General features: G+C 34.3%; 2 protein-coding genes and 1 non-coding gene across 3 annotated transcripts; 2 read left to right on the top strand and 1 right to left on the bottom strand.

Annotated features, from left to right (window-relative positions):
• Positions 1 to 1,624: 1,624 nt before the first annotated feature.
• LOC131641731 (uncharacterized) lies at positions 1,625 to 5,523 on the bottom strand. The gene is made up of 10 exons (XM_058912034.1): positions 5,358 to 5,523; positions 5,248 to 5,279; positions 5,101 to 5,168; positions 4,839 to 4,904; positions 4,426 to 4,466; positions 4,172 to 4,308; positions 3,781 to 3,871; positions 3,385 to 3,456; positions 2,237 to 2,352; positions 1,625 to 2,011 (listed from the first exon to the last, which is right to left on the bottom strand). Exons 1-10 carry the CDS (start codon positions 5,426 to 5,428, stop codon positions 1,821 to 1,823), a joined length of 885 nt encoding a protein of 294 aa, XP_058768017.1. The 5' UTR covers positions 5,429 to 5,523; the 3' UTR covers positions 1,625 to 1,820.
• A 70-nt stretch (positions 5,524 to 5,593) lies between these two features.
• TRNAM-CAU (transfer RNA methionine (anticodon CAU)) lies at positions 5,594 to 5,677 on the top strand. The gene is given in 2 exon segments: positions 5,594 to 5,631; positions 5,642 to 5,677. It is a non-coding gene; the product is annotated as a tRNA-Met (tRNA).
• A 2,441-nt stretch (positions 5,678 to 8,118) lies between these two features.
• LOC131641743 (MICOS complex subunit MIC60, mitochondrial-like) lies at positions 8,119 to 16,347 on the top strand. The gene is made up of 12 exons (XM_058912047.1): positions 8,119 to 8,412; positions 8,651 to 8,714; positions 11,648 to 12,343; positions 12,581 to 12,703; positions 12,815 to 12,970; positions 13,075 to 13,152; positions 13,538 to 13,630; positions 13,762 to 13,881; positions 14,644 to 14,721; positions 14,871 to 15,050; positions 15,487 to 15,588; positions 15,795 to 16,347. Exons 1-12 carry the CDS (start codon positions 8,402 to 8,404, stop codon positions 16,026 to 16,028), a joined length of 1,935 nt encoding a protein of 644 aa, XP_058768030.1. The 5' UTR covers positions 8,119 to 8,401; the 3' UTR covers positions 16,029 to 16,347.
• Positions 16,348 to 16,956: the final 609 nt, after the last annotated feature.

Below are 16,956 nucleotides of genomic sequence, written 5' to 3'. Positions count from 1 at the left end.
TATGCTATTAACATGGATGCTTTAAGTTTGTTTGCAGATTCATCCTTTTTGTTTTTGGCGATTTTTAATTTGTATTGCAACAATGTACTTTATCGATTGGAATAAATGAATATTTTATTTTGTAAAAAAAAAAAAAACCTATCTACTTTCAATTTAGTGTCTATTTATGAGAGATAAATACAAATGATAAATTAATAGGAATCATTAGTATTTATGAGGGATAATTTTTTTTAAGAATTTGGGATCACTTTCCCCTTTTGGAATTGGGGTATAATTAAAAAAAGTCCTTGGGGATGGTTCAGAGAACAAGAAGAGCAATTTTTCCATCTTTCGATCGAAGATGTGGAAGTGGAAACACTAGATCATTTCAGTAGTAATCGTGGAGGTCTGGAGGACCACAATATGCAGTAAAGTTCTCTCTCAAAAGAATTTAATACTGTTGAATTTCTAGGACGGAGTTCAAACTCAAAACCTTTGATTAATTTGAAAAGATCTCTTACCATTTCATTCAAATGCTCTTGAATTTCGATGTTCTCCTTTACTCATTCATTACTTGATAAAGTTATATCACAAATTTTCTTATTAATTTTATACATAAGTATATAAAGCGTTAATAAATACATCAAAAGCCTTACGAATTCTTTCAAAGTCATCAAATTAAACTAAATGAAACTCAACCATTTTAATTAAACACAACAAATGGGAAAATATCAAATGTTAAGCACAACCTTCGAAAAACTTGAATGATCGAAAGAGAGACGCGAAGACATAAATGGTAAAAATAAGGATAAATGAAAAGATTTATAAGCAAAAGAATGGGTATGTTTCATCAACAATTGCAAATGTTTCAAAATTAATCATTCCAAGACATCACACAAAATTAGTAGACCCAATGGTCGTGAACGCATCCGGAAAAATAGAAATTGCAGCATTCAGATGAAGCAACAGTGTATCAAAATGCAAATCACAAGGTCATGCAAACAACCACACGACAACCAATAGAAATTCATACACTTCTTCCTCACCTCTAAGTTGCAAGTCTATGAAAGGCTAAAGGTACCACATTGTAGTAACTCATAAAACCTCCAAATTAATTTTTTTTTAATTTCTTCAAAATCTTTAAACTGTTAGATCCATTACAAATTAAATTAGTTAAGTGTTTAAGAGGTTTGTATAATAGTATAAGTTAGACTTGTTACATTAGTAAAATAGTTATGTGTATAGGAGGTTTGTATAATAGTATCAGTCTAAAAGATCTAACTCAAAAATAATATGATGATCCACTAAAAAAAAACATTTTAGGGAACAAAACATATTCGATTATGAAGTTCAAATGCAAAAAAAAAAAAAACTGTACAATTTTTACCTATAATAAACCTAGAAAAATGGGAAAAAATATTTAAAAAATGTAAATATAAATATTTGTACAATCCATGAAAAATACTTTTTCTTTTAAGAAAAGGTAAAAATAATTTGATATTATTTAAAAATATGTCAATAATTTAATCCATGCGACCTACCTTACTTAATGGAATAATGTTTGGTTGCTGGAGAAGTTAAACCTCAAAAAATTACACATAATGTTATTAAATAAAGACCAAGGCTTTAAAGCAGGAGATACATGTAGTGGACACTCATCACATTTTATATTTAATTATTTTAAAATATATGTATAAGCAAGATTAACTGGAAACCAAATACATATCTCAGCTGAAAAGCTTTCATCTAAGCAATTCGGCGTTGAGCAAATGTCCAGATTGATTCTAGTACAGCTACACTGTTAGAGAAGTATCCTGTGCCATCACAGATTTAAAACAAATCTACTCACTCTCCTCGTCACTATTTTCTATGTTCAAATGATTCATGTTCCTTTCAAGAGGTGGGAGCTCATCTTCACTCTCTTCATCACTATTGTCTATGTTCAAATGATTCACATTCCTTTCAAGAGGTGGAAGCCCATCTTCAGAATCAGAAGAGTTTTGAACATTATCTTCATTTTCATGCAGAACATCTATGTAGCAAGGGAATAAAAAACACGAGAAAAAGTCACGATATATTAGAGGTATCTCTATATGTCTGTGATACAACAAAAAAAACAGCACTGAATGCAGCCACAAACCAAACTTTTTTGTCACTAGATAAGATTGATCTACATGGATCAAACAACTTCATGCGATGTAGTCCACTGTCCACCAACATGTAAAATAGATATATAGATATTACATCAGACACATACCTTTGCCATCAGTAGGAGGAGTCCTTGGAACCTGACGTGCTTGTGATAGCCATTCATTTTGAACAGAAATAATTTCAGCACTGTTTTGGCATTTAGAGTAGGCCCTCAGTAATTCCCTGCATTGGTTAAATAAAGTTAGGCCCTCAGTAATTCCCTGCATTGGTTAAATAAAGTTAATATTGAAAAGTCTTAGAAGCCACAGGTAATTGAGAATCAAATTCAGTGAATCGTATGATAGTCACGGATCTCATGGAGACAAAACAACTTGAATGAATATGTAATATGTATCATCATAAACTCCTTTGAATACACAATGGCTTTACATAGAAACAGAATAACAGAGTGAAATTGTGTGCTAGGCTACTCAACTATGGTTCGAATACAATCAGATACCAGAGTAATCAGGGGACTAATTAGGAGCTATTGGCTTGCTCAAAACCTAACAATCACGTCACAGCTAGTGAGCCCTGGTTATTTATACATAACTAAATCAAATATAACATGAATGTCTCAAATTATTTTTTTACCAAAAAATCTGTTAATGAATCATGGCTACATGCACAAATTATAAGAGATGTTTTTTATTGCAGTACGCATCTGTAAGTACAGCTTACTTTAACGTCAAACTTATAAAGTATGCTTCATAAAAGACATAGAAAGCTATGTAAGCTACATTTCAGATAGTGTTTTTAGAATCATGAATAGCAGGGTTTGAATGAAATCAACAGTGGCTCTGTGCACCCTGTTGCTTTTATTATTTAATGTGTGAGAATAAATTTATGCCATGCATATGCTTAAACTCGGGCTATGTTTGGATAAACTACTTAATTTGCAGCTTATAGCATATGGCCTTATCATGACAACCGCTTATGGATATGGTATTTCTATAACAAAAGATAAAATAAATTTAAATTGTTTTCATATAAGTTATTTTGGAGGGTTTATGAATGTAAGATGAAAACAGCTTATGAATATGTCATAAGTTGTTTTCATAAGTTCCCTCAAACAGTCTCACAAGTGCTTATGGCAACAGATAAGCCCAAATAAGTCGATCCAAGAAGACCACTATGCCCTTGTAAATATCATGAGCGAAAATGATTTGGATGGAAAGTGAAAATATAAAATTAAATAAATGGATCATATCATACTTATTCAGAGACGTAAAAGAGTGACCCCAGTTAAACTTGCCAAGCACCAGATTTGCTGTTTCTTCTTCTCCACTGCAAGATCATAGCAAAGAACTTTAACCCAAATGTTTTCATTTCAACAACCAAGCATCAAAGAAGAATGAATAATCCAATGTATATGCTGCCAACTGCAAAGTCTATTGGGCCTAAATTTTTGTTCCATTTAAAAATACATTGGTGATAGCATGATCTGTTTGGCACAGTACATTGCAAGCAATTGTAGTTTAGTAGCAAATCAGCCAACATGAAACATAAGGTACACTAAATTTCAGTAACAAATTTTGCAGGGGATTGAAATGTAGGAACAACAAACCAAAACACAAGGTATCATAGTCATAGATAATATCATTTTGGTACCATATTATCAAAGCAGCAGACAAGGCCTCTACACAAGATAGCTGACACGGCCGACCATAATTTATTGGGTTTGCTGCTACAAGCCATGGCACTGCAATAAAAACAAATCATTACATTCCTTGTAAATGAAGCAACCCTAAACGCGGCAAAATGATTAAATGCAATGGTGCTAGAAGAAATCTATAAGTGTCATTGCATGGAGTTATTGCCGGAAGGTAGCGGCCAGTCGGCCACTAGCCCCTCCCCTACAACTATAACCACTATTGACAACCTAGTTTTTACAGTACAGTATTTGACTTTGAACAGAATATAATTAAATAACTATGTGAAACCAAGAATATAAATAATAAATAAAAATTAAATATAGTGTTTTCAGTGTACAAGTTCATACAGAGGCGAGGAGCAGGGCATCGCAACTTCGCAAAAGGCACATCATCTAAGCGTGCCCATGAGCAATCCACAACAGCCAATCCTTTAGTCTGGATTAAAGAGTAATCTTCTCTTGAGACACATTGCTGTCCAACAGGACTGTCAAAACAGAATTACAATAAATAATTACTTTTCAATGAACAAAGCAACTTGCAGAATTGCAATATAGTCAAAAGAGAATACATTGCTTCACAAAGATAATTTATGACGAACTACCTTAAAGCGATTCCCCCAAAACCATTACTCACGCGTAACTCCTGCACAAGATAGATCAGAATTAGTACCAGTGACATATTATATTAAGCATCTTTCAATAGTGTAATTATATCTTCATAGATTATAGAACCAACAACAAAAAGGAACAAACTAAGTATTGCTTCTGCTCACAGCACACACAACCATTAACCAACCTTCTATATCATCAATTTTTTGTTATAAAATCATAGATTCTTTGTCAATGATACTTACACTTCAACATCAAATTCATGCAGTTACAAGGTATAAATAGATACTTGCGCATTTAACATTTATATATCCATGCATATGCCAATGTGTGTGTGCGCACACACGACACCCATCGAATGTAAAAAATAACCAGTGAATGAAGAAAAAGGATAACAAATACTTGCTTTTAGAAAACCCAGTCTTGAGAGCTTGCGGCCGGTGCATTTTTTGGCATCACATTGACCAAAATCCTGAGTTAACAACGAAATGAAACATGATATTAGATTCAAATTCGGAGATTATGTATACATAATTACAATTTAGCTTCACTAATGGCAACTGATTAGTTACATAAAATTTCAATAAAAATAATTAAATTGAAAAAAGAAACAACTAAATTAAAAAATAATAATTGTAAAACAGAGTTTTATTTTATAGTATGCATACCCACATTGCAAGCTTTATTTTGGGTTTTGTGAGTTCCTCCGCTTCTTCATTATCACCGTCACGAGTTTCTGCATGTTAGATAGATACATGTGATGAAAACGTTTAGTTTGAAATAAAGTAGTAAATGATTTGAAGAGTGAAACGAACCTTGAACGACGGAGCTTTGAGATTCGTTGTCTCTGAAAAAAATGGATATAGATGAATAAGAAAAGCGGTGGCGTAAATAGGAAATAAAAAGAAGCGGGGGTTACACTTACAGTGAGTGTCGACTGGATTGAGCGTGGTTCTGACGGTGGTTTCTGAAGCGGTGCTGGCGGTTATTGCCCATCGCTGTGGAGGAATTTGACCGGAAATTGGTTCACTGTGGTTGGCTGTATCTTGCTTGATGTTTATGCTTGCTGTTAGGTTTAAAATAAATGAATTAAATTTGTGCTAGTTTTAATTTGATTGTTGTTTAGCTGTCAAAATTGTAAATTAGAAAAATTTAACAAATGGGGTGGTGGCGCAGTTGGCTAGCGCGTAGGTCTCATAGCTTAGAGTAATCCTGAGGTCGAGAGTTCGAGCCTCTCTCACCCCATAATTTTTTGTTTCGATTAAGTTTATGTTAATTGATGGAATAGAGCGCTTACTTTGGCATTAGAAAGGTGAACGATATAGACTACAAGAGATTCATGCTTAAATTATATTAATGTTTATTTTTTTATTAATATTTAAATTTGTTAATTTTTTAGTAATTTAATCTAGAACTTTATTCATTCTAATTCTAGTATAATGTTATAATATTAAATATAGTAATTTAACTTTTTGTATATTCAAATCTATTATTATAAAGTAGAATTAAAACATAATATAAGTTGATTTTATTTTAAAAAATTGACTTAGTTGTTACTTTGATCCCTTGTTTTTTTTAAATGTCTTTTTACTTTGTTTTTTTTTTGTTTTTTTTACCATTTTTTCGTTTTTTACCGATCGCCATTTTTAAGTATTTTCTTTAAAAAATTTCAAAATTTTAGTCTCCATTCCCATATCAAATTTTAATAACATGATACTGGATGATGCATCATTGTCAAATTCAGAATCAAGTCATTTTAATAATATTTCATTAATATTAATAATATTTAATTATTATTGTTGTGTGTAGGGGTGGCAAAACGGGCCGCCCGCCCCGCCCGCCGCCCGCCCTGCTTTATGCCCGCCAAAAAATGAGCGGGGCGAGCATGCCCGCCAAGTAAAATGGGCATAAAAGTCATGCCCGCCCCGCCAAGATGGCGGGTTGGCGGGCGGCGGGCTTACCCGCCTATTTTTATTTATATTTTTTTAATAGATTAATAGGCTTTTTTTACCTTTTAATTAAACTTTTCACTTATTCTTTAAAATAATTTTTTATAAAAGCAACTTTTTAACAAATTTACTTAAAAAAATATTACATATATTTATAAATAAATGTATAAAATAAACCATCAAGAATTAAAATTACTAGAATTAACTAAAAAAAAGAGTGAATTTTGGAGGAGAGGCGGGTTTTGGCGGGCGGCGAGCTTTGGCGGGGCGGGTATGACGGGCGGCGGGTTTTTGCGGGGCGAGCTTTGGCGAGCGGCGGGCCTAAAATTCCAACCCAACCCGCCATTTTTTGGCGGGTGGCGGGCCGGCCCGGCGGGCCACGGCCCGTTTTGCCACCCCTAGTTGTGTGTTGGTGAAAGACTCAGGACTCATTGCTCTGCGACAGCCAATGACATGAGATCCATTTATCATTCATGTCCTGTTAGAGCTAAAGTATAAATACCTCTGTAAGGAATTTTAAGGTACACAATCGCTAATTTCCACTACCACTATCTTGAACACTAAATTTACTTGAGCGTTGAAGGCAACCTTTAATCCACAGTGTTGTCGCTTCGTAGTGCCTTGGAAGCTTTGTTCCCCGAAAATTTATCTCGAGATACAAAATAATGACATCCAAAGTCTTATCCACCATCTTGGTTTTTTGTGCTTGTGTCAGGCACGCGAGACATTGATGCATTACCCTTAAATGTTTCAATACATTTTTGTTGTGTTACACTTGCTTGTCTATTCACTTTCAATAATCTAAAATAGTTGTCTTTAGAAAACATCTTAATATCCCATTTATTACCCCACGATGCTCACTTGTAAGAAAAATCCAGTTGCCCCACGGTGTACGTCACTTACTATGAAAACTCTAACAATTATAGTGAATTTGTTGGTAGGTTCAAACATACCAAACTCTCGTTAAAACTAGTCTTAATATTAAGTGAGAGCATTTTATAATGAGAGATGAGAACAATAAATATCAACCATTTGGTTAGGAATCCACTTAGGTACCTCCAAAGATTTTCCAAATTTCCATTACACAATCATATGAGTTTCTACCATGTCTCTTTAAAAATTTTCTAAGATTGTCACCTCTTTCATCTGTCATTTAGACTACATTATGAAAGTTGTGAAGACAAGAGTGATAAACATACATACTATAACCACTGAAATCCAAAAAAATCCTTAATGGACAAAAACCACAACCCATTAACAAATAGATTCACGAAACGAAACGATTAAGCATGGTACACATGAACCGATATAACCTACCTAATGCGTGTCATACTCGAAGTACCCTACTGGACCCGACTAATAATTGTCGCTAGAGCTCTATCGCGGGAAGCCAAATCATCACTGTCAGACGGTCAGACCTATACTGGACGATTAGACCTTTATCGGATCGCCATTGTCGAATTTCCTTGCTTCACAATCATCAACCCCTACCACTAACCGCCGCCCATCGAATCGCCATACAACTCCGGCGTCTTTCGTTAATATTTTTATTACTTTTCGGCTTTATAATTTTTGACAATCTGTTTTATCTTCTTTCTTTTTTTTAAATATACATTTACAATAATAATCTAATATTCAATCCAACATATGATTTTTTCAAAAAATATTTATTTAATGTGATATTATTATTGAATGGTGTAACTCGCATCCCTCTAATTGTTTTCTTGTACCGAAAAAACACTAAATTTATGGAAACAATCCGAAATGATGTTTTACTAATTATGATTCCACCCCGATACATCCCTGAATTCCCAGAAACATCATTTTTGAGTTTTTGATGTTACGGGCTGGCTTGTAGACTGTAGCAGGGGCTGCGACACAACGCAACCACGCCATTCGGCTAACAAACTTCCTCACTTAATAACGATTCCCGATCTATCCACTACTTTCTCTTTCACTCCCTTTTTTCTAGTTCAGTCTTTTCAACAAACACCTTCTTCCCTATCTCTCCGAGGCTACCATGTTCCGGAGGTACACCTATCTTAACCGAAACCCACTTACCCTTTTTTCTATTCTCATTTTCCTTTTTTCTTGCACTGCAACTTAATGCGTTTGTGTCTAATCCTGACTCTGTGATACCGATGAATCGAATCTTTTCATTTAATTTTTAATTCCATTGATTCCGTAGCTACTCTTTTGATTTTCATTGTATACGACTTCAATTCGATTGCATTCTTCATTTGATGATATGTTTTCATGCTTATTGCAGGTCCATTTTGGAAATTTCATCTCGACAAACGTTTAGAAGAAACCCCAGACATTTTGTTAATCAGGTACCTCATTTCTACTTTTTTTTTTTTACGCAATTGATGAAAAATCTTCAACTAGTGTATAGTTTTATGTTAAATAGTAGCAATTGATTTGTCAATTGGAACCTCATATTATACAATATGAGCATTGGGTTTGGAATTGGAACTGACATTGTTGTTCATCAGGTGGTAAGCAAATTTTGCTTATTTCTTTTAACTAATTAGGACTGTTTTATCACTAACACCGATTGACATTGAGCAAGTCTGGACATGGGAGTTGGGATTGATTATTAGCTTAAACAGAACAATATTTGGACATAAGAAATATTAGTTTACTTTTCTAAGAATGTGGTTTCCTCGTTATTATAAGAATTTCACATATTCGATGTGTGGTAAGACTAGACAAAAACATATTAAGATTATAAAGGATAATATTAGAGATAGTGTTGGGACTTCGGGTAACTCTTATAGTAGGATAGATGGTGGAAAATAGACTTAGGTGGTTTGGGCATGTAGACAGAAGACCTGTAAATTATTTGGTAAGGAGAGTAGATCAGATGGAGAAAAGTCAAACAACTAGGGTAAAGGTAGACCCAGAAAAACTATAAGAGGAGTTATTAAGAAAGATCTTGAGATTAACAATTTGGATAAAAACATGGTCCTGGATAGAACATTATATGACGAAAGTTGATCCATGTAGCCAACCCCTCTCAGTGGGATAAGGCTTGGTTGTTGTTGTGGATGTTGTTGTTGTTTCCTCGTTACTCTTCACTACTTGCTTTCTATTCTAACCAAAAGAGGAACCAAAGTGTATATCATCCTCACTTTCAACGTTTATGCCACCCATCTTAATCTAGACACCAATAATAGAAAGTTAAAACCCTTCCATTCCATTCCATAGCTCTTCTGAAGTTCTTTTTATGTTCTTAATATATGTCTGTTAAGAGCCAATGCTGGCGATGGCTAGGGTGGACCATCCCGACGAGTGCTCGACAATGATCAAGCCTCAATCAACAATTCTTTTATTATTTAGAGGGCCTTTACTTTTATAAATTTATTTTGGTTTATTCCTAAAAAAAACCTTCTGTGTCCCCCTTTTATCTATACTTCTGGTCTGCCCATTCCTCTTCCACTGCTCACTAAGACGAGACCTTGGAGAAGTGAGACTTTGAAAGAAAAAACGAGGGTTAGACAAGGACGATGATATAAGATGACGATTGGATTTTACTAAATCAAGGAACAACAAAAACACCCTTAACCTTGAAATGAAGGTGCTATATATGTTGGTATAATTGTACCCACACTAAATTTAGGCTTCTGCAATCTGTGCTCCGCAACAAAGTTTTGCCCTCCACGTCTCTTCCACATGAGAGCCAGTAATGGAATTTGAAATCGCCTCTATTGCTAGAAATGTGCATAAGATGTTTCCACGATGCCTCCATTGTAAACCGGTGTCCATTTTTTTGTGTGCATTTTCCTTTGCCTATACTTATTCTATTTATTTTCTTAGAACACCAGTGATATGACTCTGGATTTCATTGGGAATGAGACTACTGGTTTTAAAAGTTTGTCGTGGAGTCCTCTCCGTGAGTTACATTACATACCTTGTCACTTTCTCCATTGTCCGAATGACTTGGCAGATGATATGAGATTCTCTTCATGGTTGAAAAAGAGTTAGGCTTAGGTTTAGACATTAGAGTCATAGGTCATAATCTCCCATCGTCAATCTCGTCTAATGCCCTGCTATGTTTCAGATTTATGACTGGGTTAGGGAAAACCTTTAAAATTAAAAATAAATAAAGAATTCCAAAACAATAAAGGAATCGTAGATCAAGACAAATTCATAGTGAACCATCTATTGACAGAGTCCACCCTAGCCATTGCCGTCATCAATACTTGCTACTTTGTAAACTCCTCAGAGTAAAACATTTATCATTATTTCTAAAATCCCAATTAAATTTGTCTTAGCTGTTAGACCAGGTCTGAGTTGAAAAAATATTTTTTGAATTGGACATGTACAAACGAGTGAGTATGTGTGAGATGTGTCTAATGCATGGACAAGGTAGCAAAATGGTGACCATGCTGCACCGTGGTAGATGTAAGAAAGGTTTAGTTTGCAAAGGAATGGATTTTGGGTACTATATCCCTTTATCTTCACTTCTCTGTGCTAATAAAAAAATTACACACTTTGTGTGAGGATTTATCACACAACCAGGAAGGTATCTTATTGACAACAAATAAACACAGAGCTGGTAAGCCATTCCTTCTTTGGTATCGCATGTGCATAGCACAAATGATCAGCGACTTCAAATACCGGTATACTGCAACACTGGTGATTGAGTAGATGTGAATGTTGCATTGAATGTGTGGTAGTATGACTAAACAAGATAGTATTAGCCTATTAGGAATAATAACATTAGAAGGAGAATTGGGATAGCACCTATCATGGAAACGATGATGGAAACTCGGCTTAGGTGGTTTGAACATGTAGAGAGAGGACCAGTAGATTCTATAGTAAGGAAAGTAAATCAGATGGAGGGTAGTCAAATCGCTAGAGCCAAAAAGAAGATCTAGAAAAACTATAAAAGAAACTATTACGAAATACATAGAAAAACTACAAGGGAGACTTTTAAGAAAGACCTAGATATTAATGGGTTGGATAGAGATATCATATATGAGAGAGCATCATAGTTCAAATGTCGCTTTAACCATGTAGCTAGCTGTCCGTATTAAGTGAGATAAGGTTTGGTTGTTATTGATTACAAGAATGTTGGCCAGTAAAGGTGCTAATGTTGAAACCACTTAATATAGATACATTCTGTAATTTACTACTTGTGTTCACAATACTAACTACTTAGATTGTTGATCTGATAGTACTCATTTCCAAATTTTAGTCTGCTTTACATGTTATCCTTTTCTAAGTTTATTACCGTTTGCTTCTACATTACATTTTTCAGAAGATACCTTCTCATCTATCTTCGCGAAAGGAATTCTCCAATGCATCGAGACCAGCTGGTGCCTCAGCTCCTGGTTCTACAGGAAAGCCGCCTGAGTCCCATGGTTCTCAATCAAAGTTTTTAATTGGAAGTGCTGCTGTAAGTGCTGCTCTTCTGGCAGCTTATCAATTTGGTTTCTTAGATAAATATCTTGAGAAGGAGAAGCTTAGTGACCCTCAGGAAGCTCTGATAGATGATGCCATTGGAGATTTGAAGAGTGGACAACATTCAATAGAGGAGTTAGTTTCACCCAGTAGTGAAAAGTCTAACAATGAAAATCCTGCTGTAGAGCATGCAGAGCAGAAGGTTGATACCGGTTTTTCGCAGCCAGAGATTGTCATAGAAGATTCTAGTGATAAACCGATTCCTGTGCAAGACATTTCTGATATTGCTGAAGATCGTAATGCTGGTGCCAAAGAAAACCAGTTTCTTGAATATCCTCAAAGTACTCTAACATTGGATGATCCAAGTAAAGAGTCTGTGGTGCAATCCGATGTGATTGTTGGCATAAAAAGCACAGAAACAGATGTTTCCCTAAAACCGGAAGAGGAAATCCAACATACATCGACATCTACCGAGAACAATGCATATCTAGATGAGAATGTGACAGAAAATATTCAACCGAAGCAACAGGAAGAAATAGTGGAAAGAAGTGAGGTATGTGTAATGTGTGAAATAGTCATGATATACAGGTTAATCATTAACATCATCTATGATCCTTTTTTCATTAATCATGCTGGTTTAAATTTTATAATAGAATGTTGGCTTATCAAAATAATCAAATGATTTGGTTATTCCCTTAACCAGTGACTTTTTTCCTTACATTTTTTCTTTCTATATTGAATTTTGGCATTTATTTATTATTAATATATTTCCTTTGTTATTCCATGGAAGATTGTATTGGCTAAAGATATAGAACAACCACCTACCCTCCTTGAGGAATATCACTTAAGGAATAAGTCAGAAGGAAGCCCTCCTATTTATTCACATGGTCATGGCTTTCCTGAAGAAAAAGAGGTTTATTTATGATCCTGCTTTCATTTTCTATTAACTTTTTAGTGGTACAATTGTACATTCTCTTGTGATTATGATCACGTGTGTAACTAAGCTAACTTATTGAAACACTAGGCACTTAGTGGTGCAATAGAGGACTTGAAAGATGGTTATGCCACGTCTAAGGATGGGAAACTGGTTATTGAATTCGTACAAGCCATCCATGCTGCGGAGAAAAGGCAAGCTGCAATAGATGCGCGTGCTTTTAATGAAGAGAAGAAAACATTGAAGGTTAACTTACTCTCTAATCTATGCGATTCGACTTATCATTTGTTGCTCTTTTTTGTTTATTTACGAATTTTTAATATTAATTTTTACTTGCAATTTTGTGCTAGGAAAAATATGAAAAGAAGTTAAAAGATGCAGCTGCCAGAGAACTTAAGCTTGCTGAAGAATCTGCAATGTTGGACAGGGTAAAGATGTTTTTAGTTTTCTTTCCTTTTTGTCTTAAATACCCGAGTCTGAAACAACAAGAATAATAATTTCTGTATGTGGGGGCAGGACTATAGTTTTGTTGTTCAATCATTCAATGTATATAGATTGAACTTATTAGTTATGTGGTCTCGATTGAGCATAACAGTTCATATTTAAAGTCAAGGTACAATTATATTGTTTTGACTTAATAATGATCACACAAAAATAATCTGAATCAAATTTGAACTATCAACCTGTCTAGGTTCTTTCGTAATTGCAAGGTTTGTCCATGGATCAAGTCAAACCATTTTTTTTATATGCGCTGTTTGGCTCTACAAAGTTACTAATTCTTAGTCCTTTTTTTTTTATCTCAATATTTTTCAGGAGCTGAAGAGAGAGAGGGCAAAGGCATCACTTGCTATTAAGTCACTTCAAGAAAAGATGGACGATAAACTAAAAATAGAACTTGAACAAAAGGTGCACATTATTTTTTATTGGTAATACAAGTACCACCCCCTCCCCCTTTCTCTTTATATATCTACAATGACTAGTCTCTGTATATATGATACAATATTTGTTAAAATCAGTTGCATCATTCATAATTACAGAATATCGAAGCAGAATTAAAGTTGAAGACAGTTCAGGAATTAGCACAGGCAGAGTTAAATGCAGCTATAGCAAATGAGAAGGCAACCCAACTTGAAAGAATGTCTGAAGCAAATATTAATGTAAGGCTTCTGCTTGAATCAAGGATGGGTATAGATACACCCATATTTAAATTAGTCATAGCTAGCTTTAATTACCTTACAATAATGAATATGATTTTCAATAGGTAGTATATAGAGGAATACAATAGCCGTAATAGTTTCTGAACAGAGGATAGTTTGTTCACCAATGTAGATTTTTGGTATATTTAATAATAATCTGCCTGTCATTCTTAGCAAACAAGTGCTCCACATGCATGTACATTTCCTTTAAGTACTGATTGATTCCAGAGAACTTCCTTTTAATGATTTTCGTGCCGTGAATCAAAATAACAGCAAACTTGTCACCATTTTAATCTTCTTTGGTCTGTGATAGAGCTTTTTGTACATCCCAAAGATCAAAACAAATGTTGAAACTATAAAAAGGTAAAACACATGAGTTTATCATCTTCATTTATTTTTGTGTATGGAATTATTTTCTTTTCATAATTATGTTTTGTTAGACATCTTCAACATAAGTGACTAGAAATTATTGGAAAATCGTTTGGTTGTACAAACATAAGCTTCTAACTAGTTGATCAAGGAATACTCATATTACAAAAGGCTGAACTCTGGTAGACTTTTGATAGTTGCAAAGTTCACGTCATACTTTAGCTAGTGAGACTTGATTTAGAATTCTTATTAGTTTGCACGTTGACTGTCTAAATTATCAATACTTTTCACGTGGCATATATCAAAGTTGAAAATTGACTTGGTTCAAAAATTTCTTTCCCTCCAATTCTCTAGATAAATGCCTTGTGCATGGCATTTTATGCTCGATCTGAAGAAGCCCGTCAAAGTCATGCTGCACAAAATTTTGCTTTGGTAATTTTTTTCCTTTTGTTTCTGTGTTATTTTTATCTATATTTCATACATGGAGCAGTTTTTGATGAAATATTAGTTTATAATATTTATTTAGTTCCAATCCGGCTAATAATTATCAGTTTCTTGTTATTTGTGGATGAATCCTACAGAGAGCACTTGCACTCGAAGATGCATTGTCAAAAGGATTGCCAATTCAGACGGAAATAGAATCTGTGAAGTCGTATCTTGAAGGCATGGATAAAGATTCAGTTCTGGATTTGGTGCTAGAGTCCCTTCCTGAAGAGACAAGAAACAAAGGCACTGACACACAACTTCAATTAAAGCAGAAGGCAAGATGTGTTTTTGTTTACTGTTAACTTTTTGGGTTACTTGTTCTGTCAATTGATTATAAAATTGATACATTTGTCTGTCAATTGATTTTCTTAACCTTGCAGAACTTTCCTTTGATAATATGCTAAATGTTGTATTTTCTGGATGCTCATAGAATGAATATGAATGTCTTTAATTTGATTTCTTTACTTTTATTAGCGACCAATCCCTTGATTGTCTTTGACATTCAGTAATGATCATATCTTTCCAAGCTGCCTTATAAATGTGTATAAAACAATTGAATTGACTACTGAAGAAATTTCTGGAATTATTGAGTATTGTTTGCGATTTCCTGAAATGCAGTTGACGACTGTTACTACTCTAAATTCTAGAGTAGATCATATAATTTTAAATTTAAATCTTGAATGTTTCTAATTTATACATATTATGTTGCAGTTTGATTTCTTAAAAGGCAATATACGACACTTCGCGTTCTTCCCACCAGGAGGGGGAGGTATTTTGGCACATTCTTTGGCACGTGTAGCATCCTTGTTGAAGGTACGCAGATAAGTGGTGACCAACATGGCATTTACATCTAAGTGTGTGCTTAATGGGAAAATAGAATTTGATGGGGGCAGTGAAATTTGAAACATAATTTGTGCTTTGATACATTCACTACCTTTATTTCTTTCCGGCTCCCAAATTCTCTCATTTTCACCTCTATTGGATTCATCCTGAAGTACAATTTGATCCTCCATATTCAGGTTAGGGAAGCTGACCAATCAGGTGATGGGATTGAATCTGTGATTAACAAAGTTGAGAGTTACTTAGCTGAAGGAAAACTGGCTGAAGCAGCAGATTGTCTAGAAGAAAGTGTGAGGGACACCCAAGCTGAAGAAATTGTTGCAGGTTGGGTGAAGCAAGCAAGAAACAGAGCTATTTCTGAGCAGGCTGTACTTTTTCTTCAATCCTATGCCAATTCCATTAGCCTTTCATAATCATCAAATTTTGATTATTTACAAGACTCTGTTGATTTAAAACTTAAAGTTGCAGAGATTATTTGGTTCCTGGTTCCGCCTAGGATGCCAACGGGATTTGACTTGACCCACAAGCAAAAAAGTTAGCCTTTTACTTTCATACCAGCTGAAATTTGTTGATTCTGTGATATCTATGTAACTCCACTGACTTTGGGGTTTGGACCAAAGCGATATCATTAGGCTCTGTATATTTTTCTCCCTCACAAATGATTACAATGTTCCATTGCTTAGAATGAAAATTTCAATAATACAGGCGACAAGGACAAGGTTGGACCTCAAATGCCACCATTGCTCTCTTGAGCTGTTGTAATTACTGAGCTTTTCCACCTGCAAAATGTTACTAGCGTGGTTACATTCATTTTCCGGTTAATATTAGTGGTTGGTTAGGTTTTCGGTTGGATGGATTTTTTGTTTTTAAGATCAAGGCATTGTTCATGATCACCTACAAAGACTAATCTTTCGAGTTAATCTGAAATCTGTTTGAGAGAATAGTCTTATCTGACATTTTTTCATATACACTGAGCACCTAAGTATTCAATATCATGTTGATTAAGTGTGTGATAGAGTTTTCCCATTTTTGAGTTGCAAGCTTAGAGTGTTTCATCAGACATTTTAGTCAGCTCATAATTTATTGGTTTAATTATAAATTTATCAAATCAAAATATAGGTGTTTAATAAATGACATTGTACTTGTCAAATAAATAATAAAAGAGAAGGTATTTATTTGTAGCTATCCTTGAATTGGATTGTTGAAAAAATTATACATAATTTTTCATATTCTAGCTGTCTAATGAAAATAGTTACTAGTATATAGCCAATGAAGGAGTATATGATGCCAATGGAAAAAACAAAATTATTACTAATTTGATATATTTTTTTTCTAAACATT

Source organism: Vicia villosa, unplaced genomic scaffold, assembly GCF_029867415.1.
Source record: "Vicia villosa cultivar HV-30 ecotype Madison, WI unplaced genomic scaffold, Vvil1.0 ctg.004003F_1_1, whole genome shotgun sequence".
Classification (NCBI taxonomy): domain Eukaryota; kingdom Viridiplantae; phylum Streptophyta; class Magnoliopsida; order Fabales; family Fabaceae; genus Vicia; species Vicia villosa.
This window is presented reverse-complemented; position numbering and strand designations above follow the sequence as displayed.

Excerpts from the sequence above, each read along its gene's own strand:
- LOC131641731 (XM_058912034.1), bottom strand. The coding sequence starts at position 5,428 with ATGGGCAATAACCGCCAGCACCGCTTCAGAAACCACCGTCAGAACCAC. Across the intron at positions 4,467-4,838 it reads CAAGACTGGGTTTTCTAAAA|GAGTTACGCGTGAGTAATGG; the intron begins GCAAGTATTTGT and ends TATCTTGTGCAG. Across the intron at positions 2,353-3,384 it reads TCTTTTACGTCTCTGAATAA|GGAATTACTGAGGGCCTACT; the intron begins GTATGATATGAT and ends TAACCAATGCAG.
- LOC131641743 (XM_058912047.1), top strand. Across the intron at positions 12,344-12,580 it reads AAATAGTGGAAAGAAGTGAG|ATTGTATTGGCTAAAGATAT; the intron begins GTATGTGTAATG and ends ATTCCATGGAAG. Across the intron at positions 13,153-13,537 it reads AATCTGCAATGTTGGACAGG|GAGCTGAAGAGAGAGAGGGC; the intron begins GTAAAGATGTTT and ends AATATTTTTCAG.